The sequence below is a fragment of the Haemorhous mexicanus genome, chromosome 5 (genome assembly GCF_027477595.1).
Source record: "Haemorhous mexicanus isolate bHaeMex1 chromosome 5, bHaeMex1.pri, whole genome shotgun sequence".
NCBI classification, from domain to species: Eukaryota; Metazoa; Chordata; class Aves; order Passeriformes; family Fringillidae; genus Haemorhous; species Haemorhous mexicanus.
Window position 1 is genome coordinate 64,189,977 of NC_082345.1, and position 27,310 is coordinate 64,217,286.

General features: G+C 37.7%; 1 protein-coding gene across 5 annotated transcripts in view; it reads left to right on the top strand.

Annotated features, from left to right (window-relative positions):
* Positions 1 to 27,310, top strand: part of PHTF2 (putative homeodomain transcription factor 2) — a 63,303-nt gene that overhangs the window by 16,514 nt on the left and 19,479 nt on the right. For 4 of the 5 annotated variants that reach the window (XR_009486626.1, XM_059847425.1, XM_059847427.1 and 1 more), the window contains exons 3-8: positions 9,407 to 9,463; positions 12,875 to 12,944; positions 16,441 to 16,599; positions 20,634 to 20,799; positions 21,513 to 21,677; positions 26,616 to 26,817. Coding sequence is in view for 4 of the 5 variants with exons in the window: in XM_059847425.1 (XP_059703408.1) it covers positions 9,407 to 9,463; positions 12,875 to 12,944; positions 16,441 to 16,599; positions 20,634 to 20,799; positions 21,513 to 21,677; positions 26,616 to 26,817 (819 nt within the window). In the remaining variant the exon portion in view is untranslated. The remainder of the gene's footprint in view (positions 1 to 9,406; positions 9,464 to 12,874; positions 12,945 to 16,440; positions 16,600 to 20,633; positions 20,800 to 21,512; positions 21,678 to 26,615; positions 26,818 to 27,310) is intronic. The other variant, XM_059847428.1, reaches the window with a different exon arrangement.

Genomic DNA, 27,310 nt, shown 5'->3' on the forward strand with positions numbered 1-27,310 from the left:
AGTTGTCTCCCTGGTTAGATCTGCTGACTCATTACACTTGTAACTGGAATTGAAAGTGGGAAGGGATCAAAATGTAGCACATTCTAGCAGTAGAAGTTTGTTTCTGGGGCAAGAGAGAACCAGAGTTGCAGTCAGTATTGATCAAATTGATACTACTCACCTCTATGATGAAATGAGAAAAAATAAGCTGTTGTTTTGGAGAGGTGTTTTCAGATTAATAAATTGATGTATGAACGCCTTGAAAAAGTTCTCTTTTGGTATTTCTAGTTATAGATGACTAAGAAGCATTTGAGTAGGTTGGGGCTGTGTGATAAATATTGAGCAGATAACTTACTCCTTGTCTTTCTTAGTTTTATGTTTTAATGTATTTTTAAATATATTTATTTCATGTGCCTCTCTACTGAGTTTCAAAGATCTGTTGGTTTCTCAGGAGGCATTTTTATATCTCTTCAATGGAAAGAGTTAAGCAATTGAGCTCTTCCAACCCTACTTAAGGCAAGTTTTGCAAACAGCAAATTTACTCATGACTCATACTATTGTCTGAAATTGAGCTCCTTACACCAGGATGATTTAGTAATACCCTTAATTGTTTAAAAGGTCAGACCTTTTATTATGTAAACATGTTTTTCTGTTTTGAGAATAGATTTACTCTGCTTTTAGTGCACTGGAGCTCCTGATTACTGTCTCATAAAAATACAGTAATCAATTCTGAATTATTTTAAGTTGTATTGTAAGATTTCAGAGTGGTATTACAACAGCTTGTTATTTGAGATACAAGGTTGCAAGGACAGAGTTTTAGTGCTTCCAGTGCAGTACAAATACTTTTTCAAGGCATGAAATTAGGTTGACTCAGTAGACTAGGTACAGGTTGACTCAGTAGAAATTAAAATAAAGGAAACCTCTGCTGTATTTCTTGATGCACTGGGGAGTGCAGTGCTGAGATGTGTGACAAAGGGTTGGCCTGGCTTGTTTTCAGCCCTTGGAGCTGCCCTGCTTCTTGCAATAAAAGGGAGTGGCAGGAGTGTCTGCATGGCTCTCTGGAAGGTTTCCAGACAGCTTCTCACATAGATGCACCACTTGGTTCATATCCTTAGGATTATGGGTATGTACCACAATACTGAAATTGCTTCAGCTTGGTAATTGATTATTTTGTGGAGAAAGCCATCATAGTGTTTCCTGTGAAAAAAATCTGACACCCCACATTTATTGAAAACAATTTCAGTATCCGGTGGCAAAACTTTTGTATGATACTGATACTATATATGTCCTTGAAGTATTGCCTGAGTAACAGTAACTGATGTTAAAAATAATAAAGTTATTCATAATTTAAAATACTGCTTCTATGGCTTGTAACTTTTTGCATTAATTTCTTAAAATACTTTCAATCTTTACAGATAATAATAGAGGGAATTTTTGATCTGGTTTCCCATTTGGAGAAGATATGTAAATTTACCTTAATGACTTTCTGATTTTCAATCCTTACAGAAGCCTTGCTGCTAAAATGGGAAACTCCTTCTCCTGCAATATTACCAACAAATTTGTATAATTATGTTGTTCCTTCTCTTGGGGATGGTTGTAGGGGAAGGCAGAATGAAACTTATTGAATTGAGGCTGAATCCTGCACCTGATTGCATATCATTTAACTCTGCCAATGCAGCTTTCTGCTGCTCTGGGTGTCCCTTGGGTACTGCTGTTAAAGGGCACAATAAAACAAATTAGTTGTTTTCTCTTTCATGGCTTTAAAGGGCAAAATTAGAGTTCTAATGGCATTGCTTTAAGATCTTAATATTCAGTGTTTTACAGCTCATCAGTCCAAGATTATACTTGCCTATTTAGATTAATGGAATGGCCTGGGTTGGAAGGGACCTGAAAATTCATCATTTTCCAACCCCCCAGCCATGGTCAGGGACATCTTCCAATAGAGCAGATTGCAGCTTGGAGCACTTGCTAGTGAGGGCCAAGACAAAAATACCTGAGTACCTCAAAGTTCTCCATGTTCCTGGTGACCAGCTCTCCTGTTTCTCTCCACAGAGGGCCCACATTTTTCCAGCATTCTTTCTGTCATCAACAAACCTGTAGAAGCTTGTTTGTGTTGCCCTTGAGGTCCCTGCCCACATTTAACTCTATCAGTGCTTTAACTTTCCTAACCTGTTTTAAGTTAATAAAGGAGGAGTTAAATGATGATTATATCCTACCTTGAAACCACCTGATTTCCTTTTTGGCTTTGAATATACATGATGCATTATTCACCCTGGCACCAAAGGCAGGTTTTACCAAATGGACAGGCTCTATGGCTATTTTACCTAAAACTTTGGATGCTGAAACTGCATCGATTTGAAAACATCTGACTTCAAGTGCTGAAACTTGACGAGTGTTGGAGCTGTCATTTGTCAGAGCATGGAGGAAGAAAATGTGTGTTCAGATAGAGTTTCCTTCCACATTTGGTACTCAAGCAGTTGCCTGACCTAGTGGGGGTTTACCTTCAGTGCCTTGTTTGGTGAGGCAAAACTCTGGTTTCTGAATCTGAAAACTCTGAATTCTGAATGTGCAAAGGAGAGCTCCAGCAGGAGCTGTGGCTGAATGAAGCAGGCTTGCATTTGGCCTGCCTGTGGGCTCCCATTCCTGCTTTGCCTTCCCACAGACTTCCATACATTTATTTAATGAATTTGGTCAGGAAACTCATCCAGCTAAAGGTAAGACTGTGAGTCTACAAGGAAATGAACCTATCTTGTGGCAGGGGAGCAACGAGATGAAATCCCTCTGTCTTGAGAAGGGTTCTCTGGTTCTTAAATTGTTTAATTAGGCCTTGTGGAATTATAGCCTAACATTTTCTTTTCTCTTCCTGTGTGATCTGATTGATATTTTAGCCACCCAGACAAATGCAGGGGCAACAAGGAAAGCATGCTGTGGGAAGTGGAAATGATCAGGGACATCAGGGCAATGATACTCTAAAATCCTAGTGGCAGCACCAGTAAAGTTTGCTAGATTTTCAGAGATCTTCAGGGAATTATACTGAATAATGAGCCTGTTAGAGTGGTTTTCTTTCCCAGTTACATCTTGAGGCTGTTTTGTTTTGTGCAACTACATTATCATTAAAACATTAAAAAAAAAAAAAAGTTTCAGAGTTAAATCCTAAACAATTGGAGAGCAGCTGGATGTTGTTAGCAGTAGTGGAGTCATGGACCCAGGAAAGGGGTTGCTCTTGGCCAGCTCACCTCAGACAGCACCTAGGGTGCTGTGTCTACCTTTGGTTATTCCTCTATTCTCATTTAGTTTAAACAAACCTGGTTTCTAGCTCTTCTTCTGTATATAGTTTACGTTTAATTGCCTGATGAAAAGAGATGTTTTGTGGTTTTCGTAAATATCTTAAAATTTGTAAACCATTAATCAGGGCAATAAATAAGTATGGCTGACAGATCTTAAGAATTAATCTGTGAAGAATAATTCAGAAAAAACATTAGAATGTAGTTGATAAATGTTTAATTAGCTATTACTGGACTCTGAAAGGGATGGTATCTCTAAAGAAGCCTTAGTAAAATTATTGTTCAGTGAAATGCCTGTAAATAACAGTGCTGTTGCAGTTATTGGAAGAATTCAAGTGGGTCATTAGTTGGCAATTCAAATAGTTAATAATAAATAACTCTTATTAAAGTTTGAATTGCTTGCTTAATTTTACTCCAAGTAGCTGGTTTCAGCTCTCCCTCTGGCACCAGACAAGAAGAAGAGAGGGGTCTTGGGATATTTTAAAATCAGAAGTAACGATTCAGCAGTTATAAATTTAAAGCTCTGTGCCTTACGATATAGAACCTTAATTCCTTCACTGTCCTTCTCTGTTTGATTGAAAGTTACTAAACTCTTTGCTGTTAACAGGCAGTGTACCACTGTCTATAGTGATTTCTGTCTATGTTTTATCAGCTAAGTTTGGCTTAGTTTAGCTTGTCCAGTCCACATATTGACCATAAACAAAATAGAAAAAAACCTACCACCCTTGAAAATGAAAAATATCCAGAAAAAAACCCCATCCCAAGACTAGAAACCTACTCCAACAGAGAGAATTATACTGCTGAGCTACTAGAGTATTACCTTTACTGCAACGAGGATCAGTTCATGTAAGAAAAAAGCAGTTCAAAATAACTTTTAATAATCCTCTTCTAAATTTTGAGAAAATGAGGCATTTTGTAAAAATTAATAGGATTGCTTGTATAGAAATAATTTCTATATGGATATCTTAATACTAAAATTGACGCGGAAAAACATACAGTTATTTTAATTATGTTGGACTGTAGAAGTTAATAAAGCATATTAGCTAATATTTTAGCCCTAAATATTTTAATAAGGTGTCAGACACTTCAAGGAAGCAGCTTTGTTGTTTATTTACTGAACTCTAGACCTTACATATTCTGGATTTGTAATACTATTGTGATGTGGCTGTAAAAGTGTTTAGAGGTTTTAAAGAGCAAAGTTTATCACACAAGTTTCATTATTGATAAACATTAAAGTTTTAAGATCCAAGAGGAAATACTATGTATTCTTAGGATTATAATCTTTGCTAGTCTGCATGCTCATAAATTATAAATGCCTCTTGAAATATTGATCAATTCCATTTGAATCAGAAGGGCCTTGTGAGTATTGGGCTACAGGTTGATAGCATCACTACATTAGCTTAAAGTGACTATCAGTGTCATTCACAAAGCTCAAGTTCAGTCTTGATGCACACATGGCTTGTTATGAGAAAGGCACCAGGAAGAAGCATTGAGCAGTGCTAAAGCCCTTTCCACTGTGCTTTGAACTAAATATTGCTGTGTTTTCAAGAGCTTAACTATTTACTTCAGCTAATTGCTATTGCTGTTATACAGCCAAACTGTACAGGTGCCAAATTTCACATGTATGAAGAAATTTGATCAAATGCTTCCTGATGTATTTGATTGGGCAAGAGTAAGTGCAGTTATTTTTAGATAATTGCAAGAGATGCACATATCTTTTAAACCCAGAAAATGTTATGAAGAGTCTGCACTTAAAAAGGATCTCAAATGTATTTAATCTTTCAGTCAAGAGCTGGCTTTATCGAGTTTACCAAATATATATAGTTGTAATTTCCCATGCCAAGTCACATACAATTAGATTTTTTTTTTTAATGATTACTTGTGAGGAAATTTTTTTTTCAAGAAAACCTATTTGAAAGTTTATTATACCCTGTCAATTTAGGATGTTAAACACCCGGTTCTCTGTTGTGAAAGAGTGGCTGCAGTTTTCAGTTGCATTTAATTCCTTATATTCTGAAAATTTTTATAGTCCCTTGAAGAATGGTTGCTAATTCTGCAAATGCATAAATGAACAGAATCCCTTTTATCTTCTTTACTTGGTATTTATTGAGGTGTGAGATCTTCAGAATTTTAGAGGTGGCTGAGTTGGATAGACTGGATAAAATCTTAGCATTGAGGAGGTCTGGGATGCATGATTTAAACTGTGTATAAAATGCCATCTACTACTTTATTTACTTCAGCTACAGGTAGGTTAGACAACAGTTTTTAATATCTGTAGCATATTACTGACTAGTTTCCTATAACAAGGTTGTGTTGATGCTTGGTGATAAAAGTTACATTTCAAAATGAGACAATAGGCTTGTTACCTAATTTTTTGGTAATTTATTTTCTGCCAAGTCATAACAAATAAAAAATAGAATACAAGTTTGGATCAAGTATTTAATAAATTAAATTAGAATAAATTTTTGTGTGAAATCAATTTAAAATTGGGATATTGTGTTTAATAGTGTGCTCTAAGAGAAGTTTATTGCCCACTGTAGGGTAGACTGATGGATTGAGAGTATCAGTGATGAGCTGTTACATGAAGAATCTTGTGCTAGGTCTTGAAGAGATTTTAGAAGCATTTCTTACAGTTGTGTACTTATAATGGGACCTTTTTTTGACTCCTGTGTTTTGTACTTTAAATTTTCTCCCAAGGATGGTGCAGAATTTGCAGCTTGAGGGATAAGCTCCAGGCACAGTGGGTGGGTAGTAAATGGGTACTGGAGTTGGTCAGGGCATTCCTGTTGGCAGAATAGCTCCAGCCAAGGCCTGGGAGGAGTCCTGGGACAGCTGCTTATTGAGGGAGACCTTCCTTTGAGCAAGTTTTGTGTATATTTAAATTATTCAGGTTCCAACTTGATCTTATCTCTGGAAGGTTATTCCTTCCTTTTACTTGCCTTTAGAGATTAATTTCTTTGGTGATAGACTAGGTGCTAGGCTTCTTTTCCATGTCCTGCAGGTATGTACGTTGTAAGGAAATACATGAATAGCCAAGAGCCTATATTTGTTTTAGATTTACATTAGATTTAACATAAAACAGAATTCAAATGCAAATACTTGTAAATCCAAAGTCTTTGAAGCTGGAATTCACTGGTGCACTCAATAATTTAAAACTAGGAAGGTTTGCTAGTATTAACTTACCTTCTTCATTCACAAATTATGTTGATCTTAATTCGTACACGTGTCTAGCATCTCTGGTAATCATTGTATGTTATAATTTGGTTTGTTGTAAGTGAAGATGTACCTTTCAATGAATTCTGCAGGACACATTTCACAAACTCTAAATCTGCTTTCCTGACATAAGGGAGAGAAAAAAAAATTAATGTCTGTGTTTTTTGCTTGCCTTTTTTGAGTAACACTAGTTCTTCCTATTTTTGTGTAATGTGGGAAATGAAGTGTGCCAGCATCCAGTATTTTACTTTATAATGTTACCTTTGTTTTCATGTATTTTAATCTGATACATTTGGAAGAGAAGTTTAGAGGGGTGCTTGTTCAGATGGTGAGAAGGAAGGTTGAGTATCAGGTTGGAATTTAATGTGCTGAGTGGCACACACACCTGCTTAAACTTTGTTGAAACACAAAGAGGTGATATGAAGTAGATTAAAAAAGAAACCCCAAACAACAACAAAAACCATGTGAGAGACTGTAATGGTACTTGCTGTCTGTTATTCTCTCTTCCACTCTTTTCAGTTCCCACCAGCGTGCCTTGCTGAACACTCCTGTGCTCAGATGTCAATAACTGAAGTTATTGACAGAGGTGGTTGGACAGATCCACTTCTCCAGTAAAACAGTTGTAAAGAACCCTGTCCTTTAAAGTAGTTCTGGATCTCTTATTTTACCTCCTGATGGAATAATTGCTTTATAGGGCAGTGTTAAAAGAGAAATGTGAATGGCAAAATCCCTGCTTCTTGTCTTGTTGTGGAGATGGAAGTTTCTGCCTAAAGAAGGAAAAGAAATATTTGTAGGAAAATATAATTAAGATTTAAATTTAGTCAGCTTCCTTTTTTCAGATATCTTCTGGGGTCTATTTCCTAGAATTCCTTTAACAAATGGTCTGGTATTTGTCTAAAAGAAGAACACTGTTTTAATGACTTTCAACTCTATACTAGTTTCAGCTATGAATGGAATTATGAATGGAGTTTGCTTTGCAGCTTTATTGGCACAAAGGCTTCCTTCCTCATTTGGTTGTTACATAACAGAGAGGGACTCAGACTTGAATCCCCCCTTCTGTCCTTGTAGAAGGAAATTTCTTTGGAAGTGGGGAGGGGAGGACACAATGTTACTCAGCACAAAAATTTTACTCGGACTCTCCTTAGCAAATTTAATGAAAACCAGAAAGGCCTGAAATTTCGTTTGAAATGTATTTAGAGGAAAAGCCAGAACAATTAGCTGTAAATGCCTGGGTGGAGCAGTTATTCAATATATTGACTTTTTAATTGCTGGCTGTTATCCAGGTGGAATTAGCCGTTAAACTTCCTTTGGTTTAATTACTTTAATTGTAGTAAGTGCTTAATACTGCCCACTACTATGCCTGACTCCCTAGTTATTTTCCACCGTTTCTTTTTTTTTTTTTTCCAAATGCGAGGTGTAAAGTATTTATTATTATCAAAAAGCCAGTAGACTGCTTCTTTTGCAAAGTTTTAAAGTAGCAAACTATAGAAATTGTTTAGCTCTTATGAATGGGAAATAGTATTTAAATTTGGGAAAGAATAATTCAGTTTGCTATTCTCGCTTTCAATCATAGATATGCTTTGGAATTTACTACTCTAAATTAGATTTTTTTAATGTTTATTTTTTTCCCACTAATTGGTCAGGTTTAGAGGCACAGAAGATGCCTTTAGATTTCTTTGTTTATGTAGTTGTGTGTTGGTTTCCCTGAGTATTTTTTTTTTGCGTTTGTGTCCGATCCTTGGTTAAAAGATTCTTTTTAATTAAGAATTACTTTTTCGTTCTTTCTTTCTTTTATAACATCTAAATTAATGCTGAAGGCTGAAATACTAACAGAAAAATGAAAATGTTTTCTGGTAGGTTTGTGCACTTGTGCTAGTGTCTCTTATATCTGCTACAGCTGTGAACTGGAAGGAGGAGTCACACTCTTGCAATAAGATTGAATTTGTGCAGGTTTGCACAAGTGATGGAAGTTCTTCCTCTCTCCTCTCTGTCAGGTGTTTGAGCTGCTTGTCACTTCTGCAGGCTGGAAAAGGAACTTCGTGTCTTAGAAACTGCTTCTGTCTCTCTCTGGTGACCTTAAAGTGATCTTACACTCAACTGCTCAGAGTGTGTAATGTGAATCAATCCCTAGATACACAAGATTTTTGTGTCTAGGTAGAGCAGCAGGGATGGCAAGGGTTTAAAATTACCATAGTAAAAGAGGTTATTACTGATTATTACCTAGAAATACTGTTGGTGTAGAGTTCACAGCAATTTGATGATCTTTGATGACTTCTTACAAGACTTGGATATGTTGTCTCATATATTGACTTGTTCTTGTCATCATCTTAGATCCTGAAGTTTCAGGTTGCCCTTCCTGTAAATATCTGACAGTCAATGGGGAAAAGTGCTGTTTCTTAATATTCATTTGGTTCCCCCTGGGCTGTAAGCTGGTTGATTACCATCCTGACCATACATGTGGTTGCTGTGCACTGTTAAGAGATAAAGCTAAGATCATCTGGCTTTCAAAATGGGTGGAGTGGAATAGGAGTTTTAGATGGTTTAGAAAAAAATGAATTGAGGGTATGGGTTCAACTAGACATGCATATTTCTTTTGAAGTTATCTGAAAGACCATGTCAGTGCAGCTACCACAGTTCTGCTCTCTCTCACATGGAGGCTGCAGTCCTGACCTGGGGTGGGAGGGAGCATGGTCTTCCCAGTGCATGGGCCTGCACAAGTCCTGTGTGAGGCTCAGCTCTCCCTCTGTCACAGTTCAATTACAGATTAGCTTGATCCTGTCCAGCCAAGATGGAATGGAGAAGATAAAAATTTCTTTGTAAACTCCCCAAGGAAATAACTTGCTGGCTTCATGTTTCCCTTGTTGAAGGTTGATTTGATTTTGTTTGATCAATATCTTTTAAATACTAATGTAGGTTTTTTTTCTTTTTAGATTGGAGCATATGATCAACAAATATGGGAAAAATCAGTAGAGCAAAGAGAAATAAAGGTAATAATGCAGCTTTTTTTTTTGTGGTTGTGTATGCTGAAGTAATCTACATTGTATGTGGTGATATTTAATACAGGTAAAGTAAAACTAGACTTCTGGACTGTAACCAAATGTAACCAGTGTACTATGCTCTATTTATTTTACATAATTAATAACTCTGCACCATTTAGTGTGATGCATCTTTCTGTATCTCAGTACTTTTTTTTTTCTTTTCACTTATCTTAAGACAGGGCTTGTGTTAATACCTCTGTCTTTCACTTTTCTTTGTGATGAATTCTAATGTCAGTTATCTGAGCTCTCTTTGCTTTCAGTTAGTTACCTTATACCTGCAGTTTACTTTCCCTCCTTTATGATGCTGTCATTGTTTTGTACAGTTTATTAGACTGGTAAGTACCTCAGGCTTTGTTTCTCTGAACAAGCAGTTTAACAGTGTTCTGTGCATTTTGGTTTAACTAACAGTACCATCAGTGTCTGCCACATTGCTAAATTGCTTTGGAGATAAATGAATCACTCTTATAGGTACCAGTTCTATGGGTTGTATATGAAATACCCCTGATGTTAATTTAGTTAACATTTTCTTGCAATTACCATTTTTTTCCCCTCCAACATTGCATGGAACTATTGTGCTATTTCTGCATGAGTTTCAAGGTGTTGCTGTTAACATCAGTAAAATGTACATTGCTTCAGTTTCCTTGGGGATGGGTTTTTTTCACTCTGCAGTACTTAAAACTGTATGTGGGGGCTTGCTTGCCTTCTGTGGGAAGTGTTCCTGACCTCAGCTACAGAGTTTTTGTGCAGAAACACACACATTAAGTTGGACTCCGTGGTATTTCAGCAGCACAGCTGAGCCTGGGATTACCTGAAGGGTCCTTCCCATGGCCATGAAACCCTGTTACAGCTATGAGAGGAGTTCATTAATTAACTGCAACTGCTGTGTAGTAGCTCGTTACTCAAATAGTTACTGCAAATACTGCAGCAAAATGCTGGCTGCAAACAGTATCTTGTTTGGCTCAGGAGTCCAATAACTAACAAATGACTGGTGGTGTCTGAGTTTGGGTTGACTGAATGAAGTGCAGTTCAGTAACACCAAGGCACATGACTAAGTTCAGGTATTGCACATTAGTGCTTTTATCTCAAAGCTCCTACAGTGCTTTGACATTATAAATTTAGAAATAATTATGTAATGATTTATAAATTAACATCACTAAAAATCTGAAAAATTCATATATTGTAGTAGCAAATATGTTTCTCATACTAGAAATTTGTAATTTAGTTATAACTGCAATAGTATCTATTAAGATTAATTTTAAAATTTGTGTAAAAGAGTTTTTATAATAGTAACAATTATTTTTAAGTACTCTTATTTAAACCTTTTTTTGCTAGTGCTTACCTGAAAAGTGTTTGGTGCTGAATAGAAATTATATGAACTAACTGGATGGGTCTGAGCATTATGAAACATTGAGTATTTTTTTTAAAATAACCCTAGTCTGAAACTGCTGTTTTCCATGTATGTTAGAGATTTGTGATGCATTAAGTGTAGAAATTGCATCTGAATAAATGGAATACTTCTACTATGTGTGGCAAGTTCAGGAGCCAACTCAGTGAAGTCCATGGATGCTGAAAGTACTGTTTGTCCAATGGAATTTTTAAAGAATGATTCACCATTTCTTTTCCTCTGAAGGTCACATCAAGTTGTACTCTTGACTTAGATTTTTCACAGTTCTTTCTTTAACATGAAAACATAATTTGAGCCAGAGTGGTAAATTTTTCCTAAGATTGAGCATGTGTTTCTAGGGGGTTATTTCTTCCAAGAGGCACATCTTCATTTAGACTTTCAAGAGAGATCTTGTGGTCCATAAGCACTAATACATTAGAAAATGACTATACCATTCAGCATTTTCTTTTTAAGCTTCAGTTTTCTTTATGAAATGGAGTAGCTCACTTATGCAAAATTTACAAGAATCTGTAGCTGATTCTAGAATTACAGTAATTTCCAATTCTAATTATGGGTTGCTTTTCTCATTCCACATAAAATTACTGCAGTTTTAGGACTGCAGTTCTCTAAAAATCTTGCATTATAAGGTCTTTGTAGTGCTTGCATTTAAAATACAACTGGTTATGTCTATTTGTCATCCTTGGAGCACATTTTGTCCTATTCATGTTTCAGTTGTCTATTAATTTTTTTTGTTTCAAGTACATTCTTTTTTCTAATAGACACATTAGGTAATGACTACGCATCTAGCTTGTTTCAGTTTGATATTTTAATCTTTATTTCTGCATGAAAAAGAAATCCAGTTTAATTTAGATGTGAGAAATATTTTAAGCTGCATTCAGCTGAACATTTTGCTTGATACTATTCTTACAAAGATTAACACTACCTGATTTCACTGATTTGATCCTCATTGACAATAATTTTATTTATATGCTTTCATTTATGCCTAATGTTTACATTTTAGTAGTGTTTTTACACATGGATGAGCCTTGGCAATGGTAGAAATGTACAACTCACCAATTTAAATGCTTTTTGAATGAGAACAGTTAAATGGTTTTCATAATAATTTCTTTTGTATCCTAAATATTTTTTGAAATATTTTATTTTACTATGTATGAATTGTATTCTGTGATTTCCTTACTGTCTAATGTGACTGAGAATCTAGGCTAAGGGGAGCAGAATAAACTCACAGCTGTCTCTGAGACTTGAGAGTACAGCATCACATTTTAGCATTAAAACACACTTGAAAGCTTTGCCAGCGAGTTTGGTTCTTCTGTGATGGAAGATGCTGCTTCTGAAAGAAAAAATAAGCTTGCTTTTCTTCCTGCTGCATTCCTGTTATGTGGGATTTTCCCCTTCCTTTTAATTGGCTAATCTATATTCAGTACTGAGGAAAAATTCAATACTTTCCTAGAATTTGGATTTCTGAGAGCTGGCTGATTACTGGCTCCTGCATTGCAATGTGATTTGCTGTCTGGGTTTGGAATTAAGGAGTTGCAATGTAAATGTTTTCTGAAGTTGAGTTAGATATCCAAGGAGAAAAGAGATTCTAGAATGTAATTTGTTGCAAAAATTCTGAAAAGCTTCTAGAAATGTATTACTAATTCTTGCAAGTGTGCGCATACGTTGTCTGCATAATGCAAAGCCATGAGTGCTCAGTGCCTGTTTGAAAAATAGCCTGGCGGGTCAGTAATTGGTTGGGTTTTATATAGATTGTAAAGTGTGTAAAAGGCATCCATTGTGCATTGTTATTTGGAATGCTTAATTTATAGTACTTTAAATCTATGAAGTTGACGTGTTTGTCTGAATTTTCAGTAGCAGTATAGGTTAAATACAATTACTGACCACATAGATATTTTTGTCTTTTGTAATGTCTGTCATCTGCATGAAAGTGTTTTGATAATATTTATCTATTGCAGGGTTTGAGAAACAAACCAAAGAAAACAGGACATGTGAAACCAGACCTCATAGATGTTGATCTTGTAAGAGGTAGGTTCTGAGCTAGAAAAGCTGAATTTCTCAGTATTAAAATAACAGCCATCCTATGTCTTACAACAAAAGTGGATTAGTGGGTTTAAAGTAACCCCAAATGAAACAAAACACAGCCAACCCTACATAACTCTTCCCTAAAGCAGATGGATAGAAAACATTGTTAAATAATGATATTAAGATTAAATTGAAATGTTAAGAATTTAATTTAAATTTTGTTGTATAGATGTGGATTTGGAAAAAAAAAAGAAAGAAACTTGTACATTGTCTTATATCATTTTAGAGTTACTAGTTTGTCTTATATAATTATTGTCTTGTGCATTGTCTTAGATCATTTTTGAGTTACTAGTTTACTAGTTTTACCCCTACTGCCTGGTATTTAGACTTCTTTTCAGTCTTCTGACATCTGGAGGGAATGTTATGTTGAAGTTTCTGGAGAGTAAAAGGGCATAGGCTTTGATTGTTTCTTGCCTGTTTTAAATAACAGCATGGCAACAGAAGGTCAGATGATATGGGACTTTCCTAAAAGTCTTTATTCAGTCTTAATTTATTCTTATCTGTATGTAATTTCCCTTATGCCTTGTGAAGACTAGGGAAAACATCATTTAGTGTTTTTATCCATGAGCCCAGCAGCCAGCACAGTCTCCTGCATCCATTGCAGGAAGCCAGCTAGTGCATGTCGGGCACCCTCACACCCAGCCTTGGCCTCCAGAGGCCTGCTCGCCCCTTCTGTCCCTGGAGCCTCACCTCCCCTCTGTCCCTGGAGCCTCACCTCCCCTCTGTCCCTGGAGCCTCACCTCCCTCTCTGTCCCTGGAGCCTCACCTCCCTCTCTGTCCCTGGAGCCTCACCTCCCTCTCTGTCCCTGGAGCCTCACCTCCCTCTCTGTCCCTGGAGCCTCACCTCCCTCTCTGTCCCTGGAGCCTCACCTCCCTCTCTGTCCCTGGAGCCTCACCTCCCTCTCTGTCCCTGGAGCCTCACCTCCCTCTCTGTCCCTGGAGGCTCACCTCCCCCTCTGTCCCTGGAGCCTCACCTCCCCTCTGTCCCTGGAGCCTCACCTCCCTCTCTGTCCCGGAGCCTCACCTCCCCTCTGTCCCTGGAGCCTCAGGCCTCTCTGTCCCTGGAGCCTCACCTCCCCCTCTGTCCCTGGAGCCTCACCTCCCTCTCTGTCCCTGGAGGCTCACCTCCCCTCTGTCCCTGGAGCCTCACCTCCCTCTCTGTCCCTGGAGCCTCACCTCCCCTCTGTCCCTGGAGCCTCACCTCCCTCTCTGTCCCTGGAGGCTCACCTCCCCCTCTGTCCCTGGAGCCTCACCTCCCCTCTGTCCCTGGAGCCTCACCTCCCTCTCTGTCCCGGAGCCTCACCTCCCCTCTGTCCCTGGAGCCTCAGGCCTCTCTGTCCCTGGAGGCTCACCTCCCCTCTGTCCCTGGAGGCTCACCTCCCCTCTGTCCCTGGAGGCTCACCTCCCCTCTGTCCCTGGAGCCTCACCTCCCTCTCTGTCCCTGGAGCCTCACCTCCCTCTCTGTCCCTGGAGCCTCACCTCCCTCTCTGTCCCTGGAGCCTCACCTCCCTCTCTGTCCCTGGAGCCTCACCTCCCTCTCTGTCCCTGGAGCCTCACCTCCCTCTCTGTCCCTGGAGCCTCACCTCCCCTCTGTCCCTGGAGCCTCACCTCCCCTCTGTCCCTGGAGCCTCACCTCCCCTCTGTCCCTGGAGCCTCACCTCCCCTCTGTCCCTGGAGCCTCACCTCCCCTCTGTCCCTGGAGCCTCAGGCCTCTCTGTCCCTGGAGCCTCACCTCCCCTCTGTCCCTGGAGCCTCACCTCCCTCTCTGTCCCTGGAGCCTCACCTCCCTCTCTGTCCCTGGAGCCTCACCTCCCTCTCTGTCCCTGGAGCCTCAGGCCTCTCTGGCCGTGCCGCCCTCACTGGCGCTGCCGGCACCACCACGGCCACACCACGGCCGCACAGTCCCCCCCAGTTCCCCCCAGCTCTGGCGTTGATGGCCAGTGCTGGCTCTCAGCCCCGTGTCTCAGCCCCGAGTGGGTGTCCTTGGACACACAGCAGACAGCCCCTGGCCCAGGAGGGACCAGGCAGTTCAGGGAGAAGTGAGTCCAGCCTGTGCTGAGCAGCCCTATGGCATGGCCAGACACACACAGCACTCGGGGCAGTGGCTGTTGGTGTGACCAGTCCTTTTTATCCCCTTACCCCTCAATTTCACAGTGCTTGTTCCTCCCTAAACCCTTTCTTTCCCCCAGCCCTGGATTCTTCCCTAAATGCCCTACAAGTGCTGTGCCATCTGAGCTCCTTTTCCCTGGCATCCCACAGTGAGTCCCACCCCTCAGGCAGCGTCCCTTTTCCTCTGGAAGGTGACTTGGAGAGCTGCTCCCAGCAGTGCATGGTGAGGGTTCACACCTGGTCATGGTGTTCATGCCGTGGTTTGGATTCCCACCTGCTTTTCTGCCTCTCTTCTGCTCTGGCCTCATAGCCTCTCCCCTGCAAAGCCTTCTTTGGGCTCCTTCCTCCCATTTTCTCTTTGATCTGCTCTATGGTTGTGCAGATTGCTGTTCTCACATCACCTAACAGTTTAATTTTTTAAAAATGGGAATGTGAGAGAAAGAAACAAAATCAAATAACATTTGAATTTACAAGAAACTAAGAAACAGTGTTGGACCTTTTCAGTGCAGTGCTACATGAATAGCATTTAAATGACTGCATGGATGTCTAAGTTGGCATAAAAGTAGTTTCAGAGCTGGCAGTGTTTTACCTGTACAGCACAGAGCTCACCAGTGCCAGTGCTGGCTGTAAATGAGATGGGGATGGTGTAGCAGCATGCAGTGTTTCAGTCAATAACTTTGCATCATTAAAGTCACATCCCCGTTAAGTGAATTTTACACAGTTTTCTGGCTGGGAAGAAAAAGAAATGGAGAGATATGGGAGAGAAAGGACATTCAAATGAGAGAGATAAAAAATGGTATAGAAGGAGACACAAAGATAAATTGTTCTTTTGGTGGCTTCCCTGCTCCTGGGGCTAGTCCTCAGCTGGGCAGATTCACTTCAGTGTTTCCCAGCCTCATTCAATTTTCCTCAATGACATGGCTGGTGCAGTTTACAGATGTTGGTATTTTTGATCCCTTTTCTGTGTTGGGAAGGGACTCTGCTATGCCTGCACAGCCTGTAGAGTTTCTGATACCTCTGTGAAAGAGAACAATTTTTAATAATTCATTTTAGAATAATTTTGACGTGGCAATGTTTTGTTATTCAAACATTCTGAAATTACAGGTATTTATAAAAGTTCCTGATAATGGCAGTCAAGGGCATCAACAGTTTATGTCATATTTGGATTGAGGTGATAGTTATTTAAAGGAGCGGTTATTAAATGCAATTATGTGAATAAATCTTGCACTTCTACCATTTCACTGTCTCAACTACTCTGCTATTGAAAAAATGAAGTTTCTATTAGTCATAATGATGAAATAAATTCAAATTTTTTTTCTTTTTTTTAAAGGATCTGCTTTTGCTAAAGCAAAACCTGAAAGTCCTTGGACATCTTTGACCCGCAAAGGAATCGTGAGAGTTGTTTTCTTTCCATTCTTCTACAGGTGGTGGCTCCAAGTGACATCAAGGGTCATTTTTTTCTGGCTGCTTGTTCTTTACCTTCTCCAAGGTAGAGTTGGATTACAGCATCAGCTTCAACTGAATGCCTTATTTTAACCATATGATGCTGGAGTGTACTGCTTGGTTCACTTCATGCTGTTAAGGTCTATTCCAGTATTTTCAGAAAATATTGGAATGACACAGTCCCGAGCATATGTCTCTTGGTTAACATTTCTTTTGCAAATATAAAGGTTGCATAATAAAAAATTCAACACTCTCCTCACAGGCTTTCTTCAGCATTTGGCACATGTTATTTGTCACATCTGAATATAATTCAGGTTTTCAGGACAGCTGTTAACAAACAGAAGTCGGTTTACAGCTTTTGGGAAATTCAGTACTGAGTTCTAGCAATCTGACTTTATGAGTCTCTTAATTGTATGTAATACATAAGAGGAAAATTAGAAAGGGAAGAATGTAATGGAGTGAGTCAGTATCTGTCAGTATGAAAGTCACCAAAAAAATAAGTATTTCAGAAGTTTGTACAACAGATATGGAACAGAAGGTTAATGAAAGTTGGGAGCAATATAAGTACCCCGAGAAGCTAAATGACTAATGAATTTTCCACTGAAATCCAATTAACATGCAATATTACTTTTTCAAATTCACCATCTGTCGTCTCAGTTGTGAATCATTGTATCATTTGGAAATTTTAATTGGAACAATATATGGAGTTTAAAAAAAAAGGCAGTACCTCTTGTGTGGTGATGTTATTAGCAGGTAAAAAATTAATCTCATCATGCCAGTGCCTCAAGACCTGCAGTACTGACAAATACTCATGTGGCCTTCTATGAAGAGTTTTTCAAATCCCCATTTCTGAGATAGATTCCTCATTTGTCTGTGCTATGGTAAGAGATCCTATAGTGTTAATAATTTTAATCTTTTTTTATAGCAATATAGGTAGTAAAATATGTAAGTTGTGCTTGGTTTGTTGCCATATTCATGAGTGTCTTATTCTGAGAAACACCATTGCAGTAATTTTTTAATGTTCTTATTTGTAAATTTATTAAAAAAAAAAAATACACTTAATTTGGGGTGCCTCTGTAAGACTCTATGAGTAGAAAAATAGTGAGACAATGCAGATTTTGAATGCAAGCAAGTTTTTAGGACATTAATTACAGAGCTTTCTTAGAGCTAGCCATTTTCCTTGCAGATTTCTTGGGGTCTCTGTTTTACTAAGCTGTGGATGGAGTGCATCATTTCCCTAATCCATATGGTCTGTTATGTGACAAAGTATTTCTGTGGTTGTGAGTTAACAAATAGCAGGAAATAATGAATACTACTCCATATTACACTATAATCCAACTATTTGAAATACTTGATATTGAAACTGTGCAGAATTAGCTGCAGATTTTTTTATAGTTTTTCAAATAAATTATAAGACTTAAAATAAACATGTAAGTGAAATTAAATGGACATATTTATTTATTGGGAACTATTCAAAACAGCCCCCCCAAGCACTTAAATAAAAGTTTTGCTTTCATTTTTACTCAGAAAGCGTGCTCAATTATTAATTTTGTACAGGATTGGTAAGGCAGCCCCAAAATGTCAGGAATCCATGATGGAAGATTAAAAATAAACCACCTCAAATTCGAGTGGCCAGATTTCTGCCCTGAATCTGGATTTTGTATTGAAGTTTGGACTTTCTGTCATGATGACAGATTTTCACTGACACTGTTGTAAAATGGTCTGACTATATTTCATTTGTATGTGTTCATAATTAAATAACTAACCTATTTTCTATAGATTTATGAATTGCATTGTTTGGAATTACTGCTTTAAAATTGATTAGCTTTTCCAGGGCACTTGCTAGCATTTATATAAATCTACAGAAAAAAAAACATTTTCCTTGGCTGTAGATTTAAACTCCAGGTTTTATTTCCATTGATTTCCTTTAGTGTAAAGTGATTAGCACAATGTGTGATAAGAGAACTACAGAGAAATCTTTTATGCTCAAGGTCACGGAGCAGGCCAGTGACTTAAGATAGAAGTAAAACCTCTTTCTTCTGCTTCCTTATCTATCTGGCAAATAGTAATATCTCATTTCTAACTTAAAACATTTTTATATTCTAAGGAAAAATTAAGTGCAAACTTAGTGTTTATTGTGCATTTCTTAAGTATAAAGCAAGAAACTTTATTAGCGATGTAATGATTGTTTGTTGTAGTGCTGAGATATATAAATATATATGTATGCATTTTTCAATTTGTTACTAAAAATATTTCCAAACTTTAAATGCTTTAAAAATAAATGCCTGTTGGCCTTTGAAGAGTAAGGTTGCTTTATCTGAGGCAGCTTTTTGTTCAATGTGATATAATTTCATTTGTGTCTGTTTTACAAATCAGCCACTATATTTTAGAAAAGCAGAGGTCAAAATACTGGAAGTACATAAAGAAATAATTAAAAGTGCTGTAAGAAATCCTGTTCCAACCAATTCTATCTAGCTGTTGATAGGAGCAGTTCTTGGATAACCTGACCTAGAATGTATTGTCACACTGTGCAGAAATAAATTCTTGAATTTCCCTCCTATCGTGCATTTTTCAGATTGGTTATATTTTTCTAAATCTGTGTGAAATATTGTGATAGGAATCTGCAATCTGCAGATTTTTTTGTCTTCTGGAAGATGATTTCTTCTAGGCAGCTCTGCTTTAAATGTTTTTTAAGTAGCAGTAGTGAGTTTTTAAATTATTTTGTGTAGGCCTACTCCTGCAAAACATTTCACACGGAGGTATGTGTTTATCCAAATTGTAAGATAGGAGCCAAAATCAGCTCCTTCTTTACATTTTCTACCTCATGGAGCTAATTGTATGTGTGAGGAACTCAGATAAGCTCATTTAGAAAGAGATAACATTATCTTTTGCTATCTGTACCTATTTTATTGATTTTTTAATAAGCTGGATTTCTCATTGATGCATGTGGTGTTTGAGAAACCTTATACAGCAAAAATGTAGTTCACTTACAGTAATAAAGAATACTCCATGCAGAACTTTTGTGCTTCAATTTAGGAAAAAGACAGAGGAGAAATTAGAAATAGTTCTTCCACAATCAAAAATTATTCCATTGTTTTCTGCGTTCATTGTGTTTCTAATACTGGTTACCTTGCTAAAGATTAGTTAGTGAAAAACACATCAAACCTCTTTAGTGGAGAACATCCCATCCAGGTACCTGCTGTGTTAGGTGTTGCTTAATGGGATTTATTTTAGATGTTTGAATGTGGCACGTAGCTTTGCATGTGGCTGCATTTTTTCAGTCAATTTCAATAAGCCTGTAAAGATGTTGCTGAGTGTTTGAGCTCTGGGTGCAGGAGCCTGGTTGCAGGCTGTGTATGAAAATGGTTATAGGGTTACAAAACTAACAGTTAGCCATGGAATTGGAAGCTGGCCCCTTTTCCAACCACAACAGCTAGCTGGAGCCTTGGTCACTTCAGCTGGACTACCCCATAGTTTACATGGTTTGTCTTTTGATCTTTCCTCACTGCTAAAAAAGATGCACAGAAGTATATATAGACTGTTTGTAGGGTTGTACTTATCCATGGCTGCCCATATGGGCAATTATGTCCCTTGGCTGGGACATGGAGTTTAAAATGCATTCTGCTGTGTAAGGAGTTTCTAGTCTTAAGTCTCATTAAACTCACTGGGTTGTGCTTTGTCATAACACAATGCAAAATTAAATTTATTTGGGCTGCTTTAAGGATGATATTTGCTTTTTGGTTTTGTCTTCTACTGACGTTTCACTATAGCTGAAGTGGTTTCAGGACAGATACAGCTTTCCAAATGTTCTTTCCCTCTTATTTCATTCAGCCATTTTTTGAGAAATACCTATGATGTCACAAGTATGAAAGAAAAGATGGGTACTAAGAGAGTAGTCAGCTGTTTAGACCCTAACTGCTGCTGGTTTTCAGGAAAATAATAATTTTGTTCTCTCAGAATTACCTGAGTTGGCTTAAAATGCAGGTAAAGGTCTGCATCTGACTGGTTTGTTTTTGACAAAAGCCATATGAGTTGGCCATTTCACACATTAAACTCAACTTCATTTCCCTTCTTTTCCAGTTGCTGCTGTAGTGCTATTCTATACAGCCCAAAGCCCACATAATATACCTCTGACTGAAGTCATTGGGCCAATATGGCTCATGTTGCTGCTTGGGACTGTGCACTGTCAGATTGTCTCAACACGAACTCCTAAGCCACCTCCCAGCACAGGGGGTAAAAGAAGAAGGTATAGTCTGTGTTGAAGTGCTTTGGTTAAAGACTTATAGTCTGTGTTTAGTACTTGCATTTAGGACTGTTAAACTGCTATAGAGAATGTGCATGAACAAAAATGTAGGGGTTTACAGTCTGTGCTTTGCTAGAGATGAGAAATTGATGCTCTGTTTTTATTTGAAACTTCAAAATGGTGCTTAATTGGTGCTCTTTAACTTTTATGCATTGACTAATTTAGGCATAGTTTTATTTGAATTTTAATGCAATAAATCTGATATTTTGTCTCAAAACAGTTATATGAATAGTGGTGGAGTGACAGCGTTTATCTTACTTCAAATTTATTTTTATAAATCTGGCTAATAATCTTTGGAAAGTATATGTGAAAAGAGACGGGCTCTTGAAAATGTAGAATTTAAGTCTTCCAAGCACTCCACTGACTGTGGTTTGCTACAGTGAATTGTCCCATTAACGTGGGAAACACTGCAGCAGTGAGTTCTGTAGGTCTAAGCTTCTGATGATGAAATGAAATGCATTTTGTGTTTAAGTATTTAATAATGAATGTATCCTGCTTTTTTATTAAATAGAGTTTATTAAATTGATCTGACAAAGCTTTAGCAATATACTTTGAAATCTTGCTTGTTTTTGCATGCTTAAACTGCTGAACACATTATAGAACTGGCAGATTGCACTTACAAAACTACCTTCCCATTTTAATCTCTTCTGATGAAGGAAATTAAGGAAAGCAGCACATTTGGAAGTACATAGGGAAGGAGATGGCTCTAGTACCACAGATAACACACAGGAGGGAACCGTGCAGAGCTACGGTACAAGCACCTCTTGCAGTATTGGCGCTGTCTTCAGAGATATCTGGCATGCTGCTTTCTTTTTATCAGGGTTTGTATTTATTCAAGGCTACATAAGTGTTAGAGATGCACTATCCCTTTTCTAATTAAGTAAATATTGATGTAATGATTAAACTTCTGTTGATCTAGTTTTTGCTCTTAATAGCAAACTCATCTAGTATTTGAAAATGGACCAGTGTGTTGTTTCTTGACTTTTGTAAATGCTGATGCAATAATTTTGAAAAAATATTGAATTGTCATAGAATAATTTGGGTTGGAAAGGACCTTAAAGATCATCTAGTTCTTCCACTTTGGCATAGGCAGGGGCAACTTCCACTACACCAGGTTGCTCAGACCCCCATCCAGTATGGCCTCAAACACTCCAGGGATGGGGCAGCCACAGCTTCTCTGGGCAACCTGTTCTACTTTCACCACCCCCACAGTTAATAATTTCTTTCTAATACTGAAAACTAAACTTACCTTTTTTTCCATTTGAAACCATTGCCCCTTGTCCTATCACTACCTGCTTTTGTAAAAAGTCCCTCTCCAGCTCTGGAAGGTGCTCAGAGGTCTGCCTGGAGCCTCCTGTCCAGGTTGAACAATGCCAGTTCTCTCAGCTGTCTTCACAGGAGAGGTGCTCCAGCCCTCTGATCAGCTTCTTGTCCCTCCTCTGGATTTGTTCCCATAGTCCCATGTCTTCCTCATGTTGGGAGCCCCAGAGCTTAGCATGGTGCTCCAGGTGGGATCTCATGAGAGCAGAGTACAGAATTAACTTTTAGTTAAATTATGTTTTGTTGTTTTACTACACCGTGTAGACTAGCAGGAAAAAAAACCCCTTTGTTTCTCAGTTTTAATCCAATGAGAAAAATTCAACTGTTTAATTTTACTTTATTACATTACCTCCTTGTTAGTCCAAGAGAATGCTTATTCAGCTCTCTCACTGTCATCAAATGACACACTTTTTCTTTGGGATTCAAATAAACACTGATTGGGCTATTAAAATTTTTTTTAAAAAACCCATTCTATAGCTCTATGTGCAAGACATGCTATGCATGCAGCATTTTGAGTGCTATGTATCAACATTTATTAATAAGTGAAAATATACTCAATAAATAATATTAAATTGAGAAAAGGGATAATGCAAGTTATGACATTGATGTTTTGTTGTGCATGCTGCATTGTAAATACAGCACCACTAACGTGTCTGTCCTACCTGTGATCCGTGCTCTTAACCACTGGTAAAACTTATGTTACCTTCTGGGAATGTCTACTTGAAATCTTGGACAAGTTTTGAAAATGTTTAAAAGTGTTGTAATAGGAAAGTTCATTTGACTTTTTCCTGTGTGGGTTAAGCTGTCTTTGATAAACTGAGGGTCATAGTGGTAAACATTAGGGCTGTTCTTTGGGTCTGTGGGCATTACTCTCTGGTTTGCTTCAAGGGTAATTTGTAAACTTTTTGATGTTTTGTTTTCCCTTCATTGAAGATACTGTTCTGCAGTAAGGAGAGTGTTAGAAGATTTTTTTTCCTTGCCTTTCCTGCTGTGTGGCTCAGAGTATTTTCAGTTGAGAAGGACTATGTAGAACTTACCCTGAAGACTTGTTTAAACCATTTAATGAGAGGTAGTGTGTGTGTATATATAGATGTTAAGCCTCCATGATGACTACTTAGTATATACAGTATCTTCAAAGGAAAAAGAACACAGAGTGACTGAGAGTGCTGTAAACAGCCCTTAGTCCTTTGTTACCCCTTCAGTTGCAGAGGCACAGTTGTTTATATGTCTAGAGCCATACAAACTTGTCTAGATGAAAAATAGCCTTCTTTTTCCCCAGGGGAACATGTAGTTCAGTTTCTTCATGTAATTTTTTTCATGGTAATACAAACAGTTTTGTCAGCACAATGGGAGTGGGGCTGGGAATGAGGAAGCAAGAGCACAGTGTGGAGTACATTGACTGCTTGGTGAGGTTCCTTAAAGAAAGTCTTATGAAATCTCAGTGCCAGGAAGCTTCACAGCTACACTTGTCCTTTTTCTTAGAACATACTTGGAAGCTCTTTAATTAAGCACATTAGAATGTCTTATATAGAATGTCTGATGAGTATTTATTTTCAACAGTTTTTCACTTACACAAATCTTTGACTCTTATCTGGAATTTGAAGTATAGGTCATAAAAACATGATTTCAAATTAACCTCAGAAATTACATTCTCTGTGTTAGGGCAGGACCCTGTGTACCTACACCATTTGCCTGTGCTCACATCATTGGTAAACTGGAGCTGTGTATTCAATAAATATCCTTTCTATTGGCAGAACTCAGTCTGATTTAAAAATTGCAACTCTAAACTTTAATCCAGCACAGGGGCAATTTAGAAAATACTATTGATAAGTCTTACTTGAAAAGAGGGTGATATCCAAGCAGGTGATTTGTTCAGAATGCAGTACTCATTTGGGAATTTGCTCTGAATGCATCCTTACTCCAGTGGAAATCTTATAACCTCTAAAATGTTGTAATCTCTAAAAGTGTTGCAGTGGGAACAGAGAGTAGAGTTTTTCTGACCAACCCCAATGAAAATGCATTGAAAGAATACTTGAGAGTGCAAATCCACAGTCTTCCAGAAATTTTATTGAACTTTTCTTTAGTATTTTCCCTTGATAATGCATGAATAAGACTGAAAGTCAGTCTTGATTTAGCTTTTGCATATATTCAAGCCTTTTTAGACATTGTATTTATTCCTGCTGGTTTTTGTTTTACTCTAAATACTTTTAGTTATAGCCTAAAATTGTAAAAGTTGATTAAGGATGTATGTATATATAGTAATTCTAGAAAACCATGCATTTTTGTCAGCTGGGGATATATCATTTGTGTTTGTTACTGTGGGGTTTTTTGTTTTGTTTTTCTTTGAAAGCATGTACTCAAAACCCTACCTTTAAGCCCAAATGTATGCTTTTCTGGCTTGAGGCTTACACTTAAATTTAGGGAGTCTTACAAAAAAATAACTTTAGTTTCTCTGGTAGAATCAAATAAAGACTTCAGTCAAGCTCCCTGATATTTAGAATGAGCCTTAGTTGATACCAGACCCAGTAGCTTTGGTCTTGTGATTTTAGCACTCCAAACATTGCTTGAGTAGTGAAATCCCATCTGAAAAAGTTGTGCATACATGCATGTGTTCCTTCTTTCTCTTATCTGTTCCTATTTAACTGTTTGAGGCTACTTCTAGCTTTAAAGTTTTGTATAAAATGTATAAAAGCTTCTCAAATCAAACTTGGAAGAGCTGTCTCATTAATCTGTTCATAAGTTTAGTAGCTTGTGGAGGAAGTGTTTCTGACTGGGTGTGTGTGTGATGAGAATTGCATTTACTTCTGCACCGTTTAAAAGAAAATTTGTGGAAGTGCTGGAGAAATATTTAATGAATTACAGATTAGTTTATCTGGATTCCTCTTTATTGCAGATAATTTAATTTTAGTGCTTCTTCCTCATTACTCACAACTGACCTTGCTTATTATATTGCAATGAGTAGCCACTGAAAGGCAGTCCCTTTGCTTTAAAAGAATTATAAATGTTAACTTTTTTCCTAGTTAGGGTGAAGAAATGAAATTAAAGATGGGAAAGGAGGATCTCTTGATCATCTCTTCTCTTGATCATTTTGTCTGCATCCCTTTATTCCATTTTTTCTGCATACCATTATTTTGTGAGCTGAATTGGTCCTTTTTGGATTTTAGTTTCCTATTTTATCCAGCTGTTCCTAGCCATTTTTTGCTTTCAGGACTCTCCTTTATGTGTGAGATACCTTATCTTGGAAGGAATGTGAGGCAACTCTCCAAATTCTCCCAATTTATTTGATGTACATATTAAAGAGGAATTTAATCTTCTGCTGTGTAATCCAAGCCCTCACAGAATGCCTCAGTCCTTAAAGAGAAAGGCAGTGCATATTCCCTCACAGGAGCACCAGATCAATTGAGCACATTCTTGATAGTTCCCTGACCTATGCCCAGTGTTCTACTTGAAATAAAAATTAAAAAATTTCAGAAGCATTATTTATAACACTTTACTCTTGTTTTCTTTTCCCCGCTTTCTGACCAAGCGTTCTGAGACTCTAAAAAGCAAAATTTAATTTGCTTTGACAATAGAGAAGCTTAAGACTAAAAGTCCCTGTCAGTAAGGTAGCAAGTTGCTATTTCTCTTCATGCTTTCATCCACTGCACTTTCTAGTTTGGGAGTGTAATCATCCAGGTGTTTGCTTTGAGAGAGCCTTCTTCTTGCAGGAGGTAGTCTTACTGGTACATTTATTGTCCAGGAAAGGGTCTTGATTCTAGAGGATGTTATGGGAGACTATTCAGTGAGAGATTTGTCCTTTAAAATCCTTGAGATTTTGTCCTTTAAAAAACAGCTTAGTTGGTATGTTTGTAAGAGATAGGGAAAAATGTTGCCTGGGGTGTTACTGGGTAATGCAGAAAAGAGTAGATCCCCTTCTGTTTAGTAGGGTTGTCAGAGTATATTCAAGCAGAGTATATTCAAAACAGCACCAAATGTCAGTGTACAGAGTACTAAACAGCATGTTTGTTTGCAGCTTCAGGAAATTGCATGCTTGCTTTGAATTAATAATTATTAAAGCAACTTCTGGCATACCTCTTTTATTTGATAAGATTGAATAGAGGGATTTTTCTTTTACTTTTTGAGGCTTGTGATTCTTCTATTAGCAAAACTGCTGTGAAGTTTTATTTTTAAAACAGGTTTCCTTTTCTTTCAGTAGCTAGTGATACACATTTCTTTCACACCCTGAGAGTTGATTTTATAACACTTATAGGAGAGGATAATGGGTATTATTTAGAAGATTAAATGGTTACAAGTATGGCATCAAAATCAAATGTTAATATTGTTTGTTTGTAGACATCTTCGTAAAGCTAAAGCATTGGTTTATAGGAATAAACAGAATTTAGAGTGGGAAATAATTAAGGGAATAATTAATTTAATACATGTATTTGTTTTAAATATAGATCTAAGAAAGCAAAAAACTCAATAGATAAATCCACTGAAACTGATAATGGCTATGTGTCCCTTGATGGGAAGAAGCCAGGTAGAGGCAGTGAAGAAGGTGTGCAGGGCCATGAACGTCGCTGTGAGGTGATTAGGCCAGAAGAGACAGGGTGGAGCCCTTCCACAGTGAGAGATGCCCTGAGCAACCACAGTCACCACAAAGTAAGTGTGTTTGTTCCTTTTTGTGATGCCTTTGATGATGGTGTTTAAAAATTTTTTTGTATTCTTCATTTCAATGCACAAATTTGTGTGCTGTCCTTTATCTGTGGGTATTTCCTGACCAGGTAAATGTTCTGTGCCTTCTCTGAGAGTCTGGACATCTATGGTCTGTCTCTGTGATAAAATGGAACAGATTTTGGATTACTGACAATTTGTAATTTTAAGATCATTCTAAGCATTTCTTTCCCTATGAATTTTCTTCCTTTTTTTTTTTTTTTTTGTTTTGGTTTGGTTTGGTTTGGTTTTTGTTTTTAATTGGTCTGTGTGAAAGATAAGGAAAGCAGGATTTCCCTCTAAGTGAAATAGGCAGTACTCTATAGTGAGGAATAGGAATGAGAGGGAATAATAGAATTACTACAGGATTATAGGAAGTGATCATGGAAGAAAGCAGGACATTTAATTTGTCTGGGTCTTATTATCTCCTCCATATCCTGTA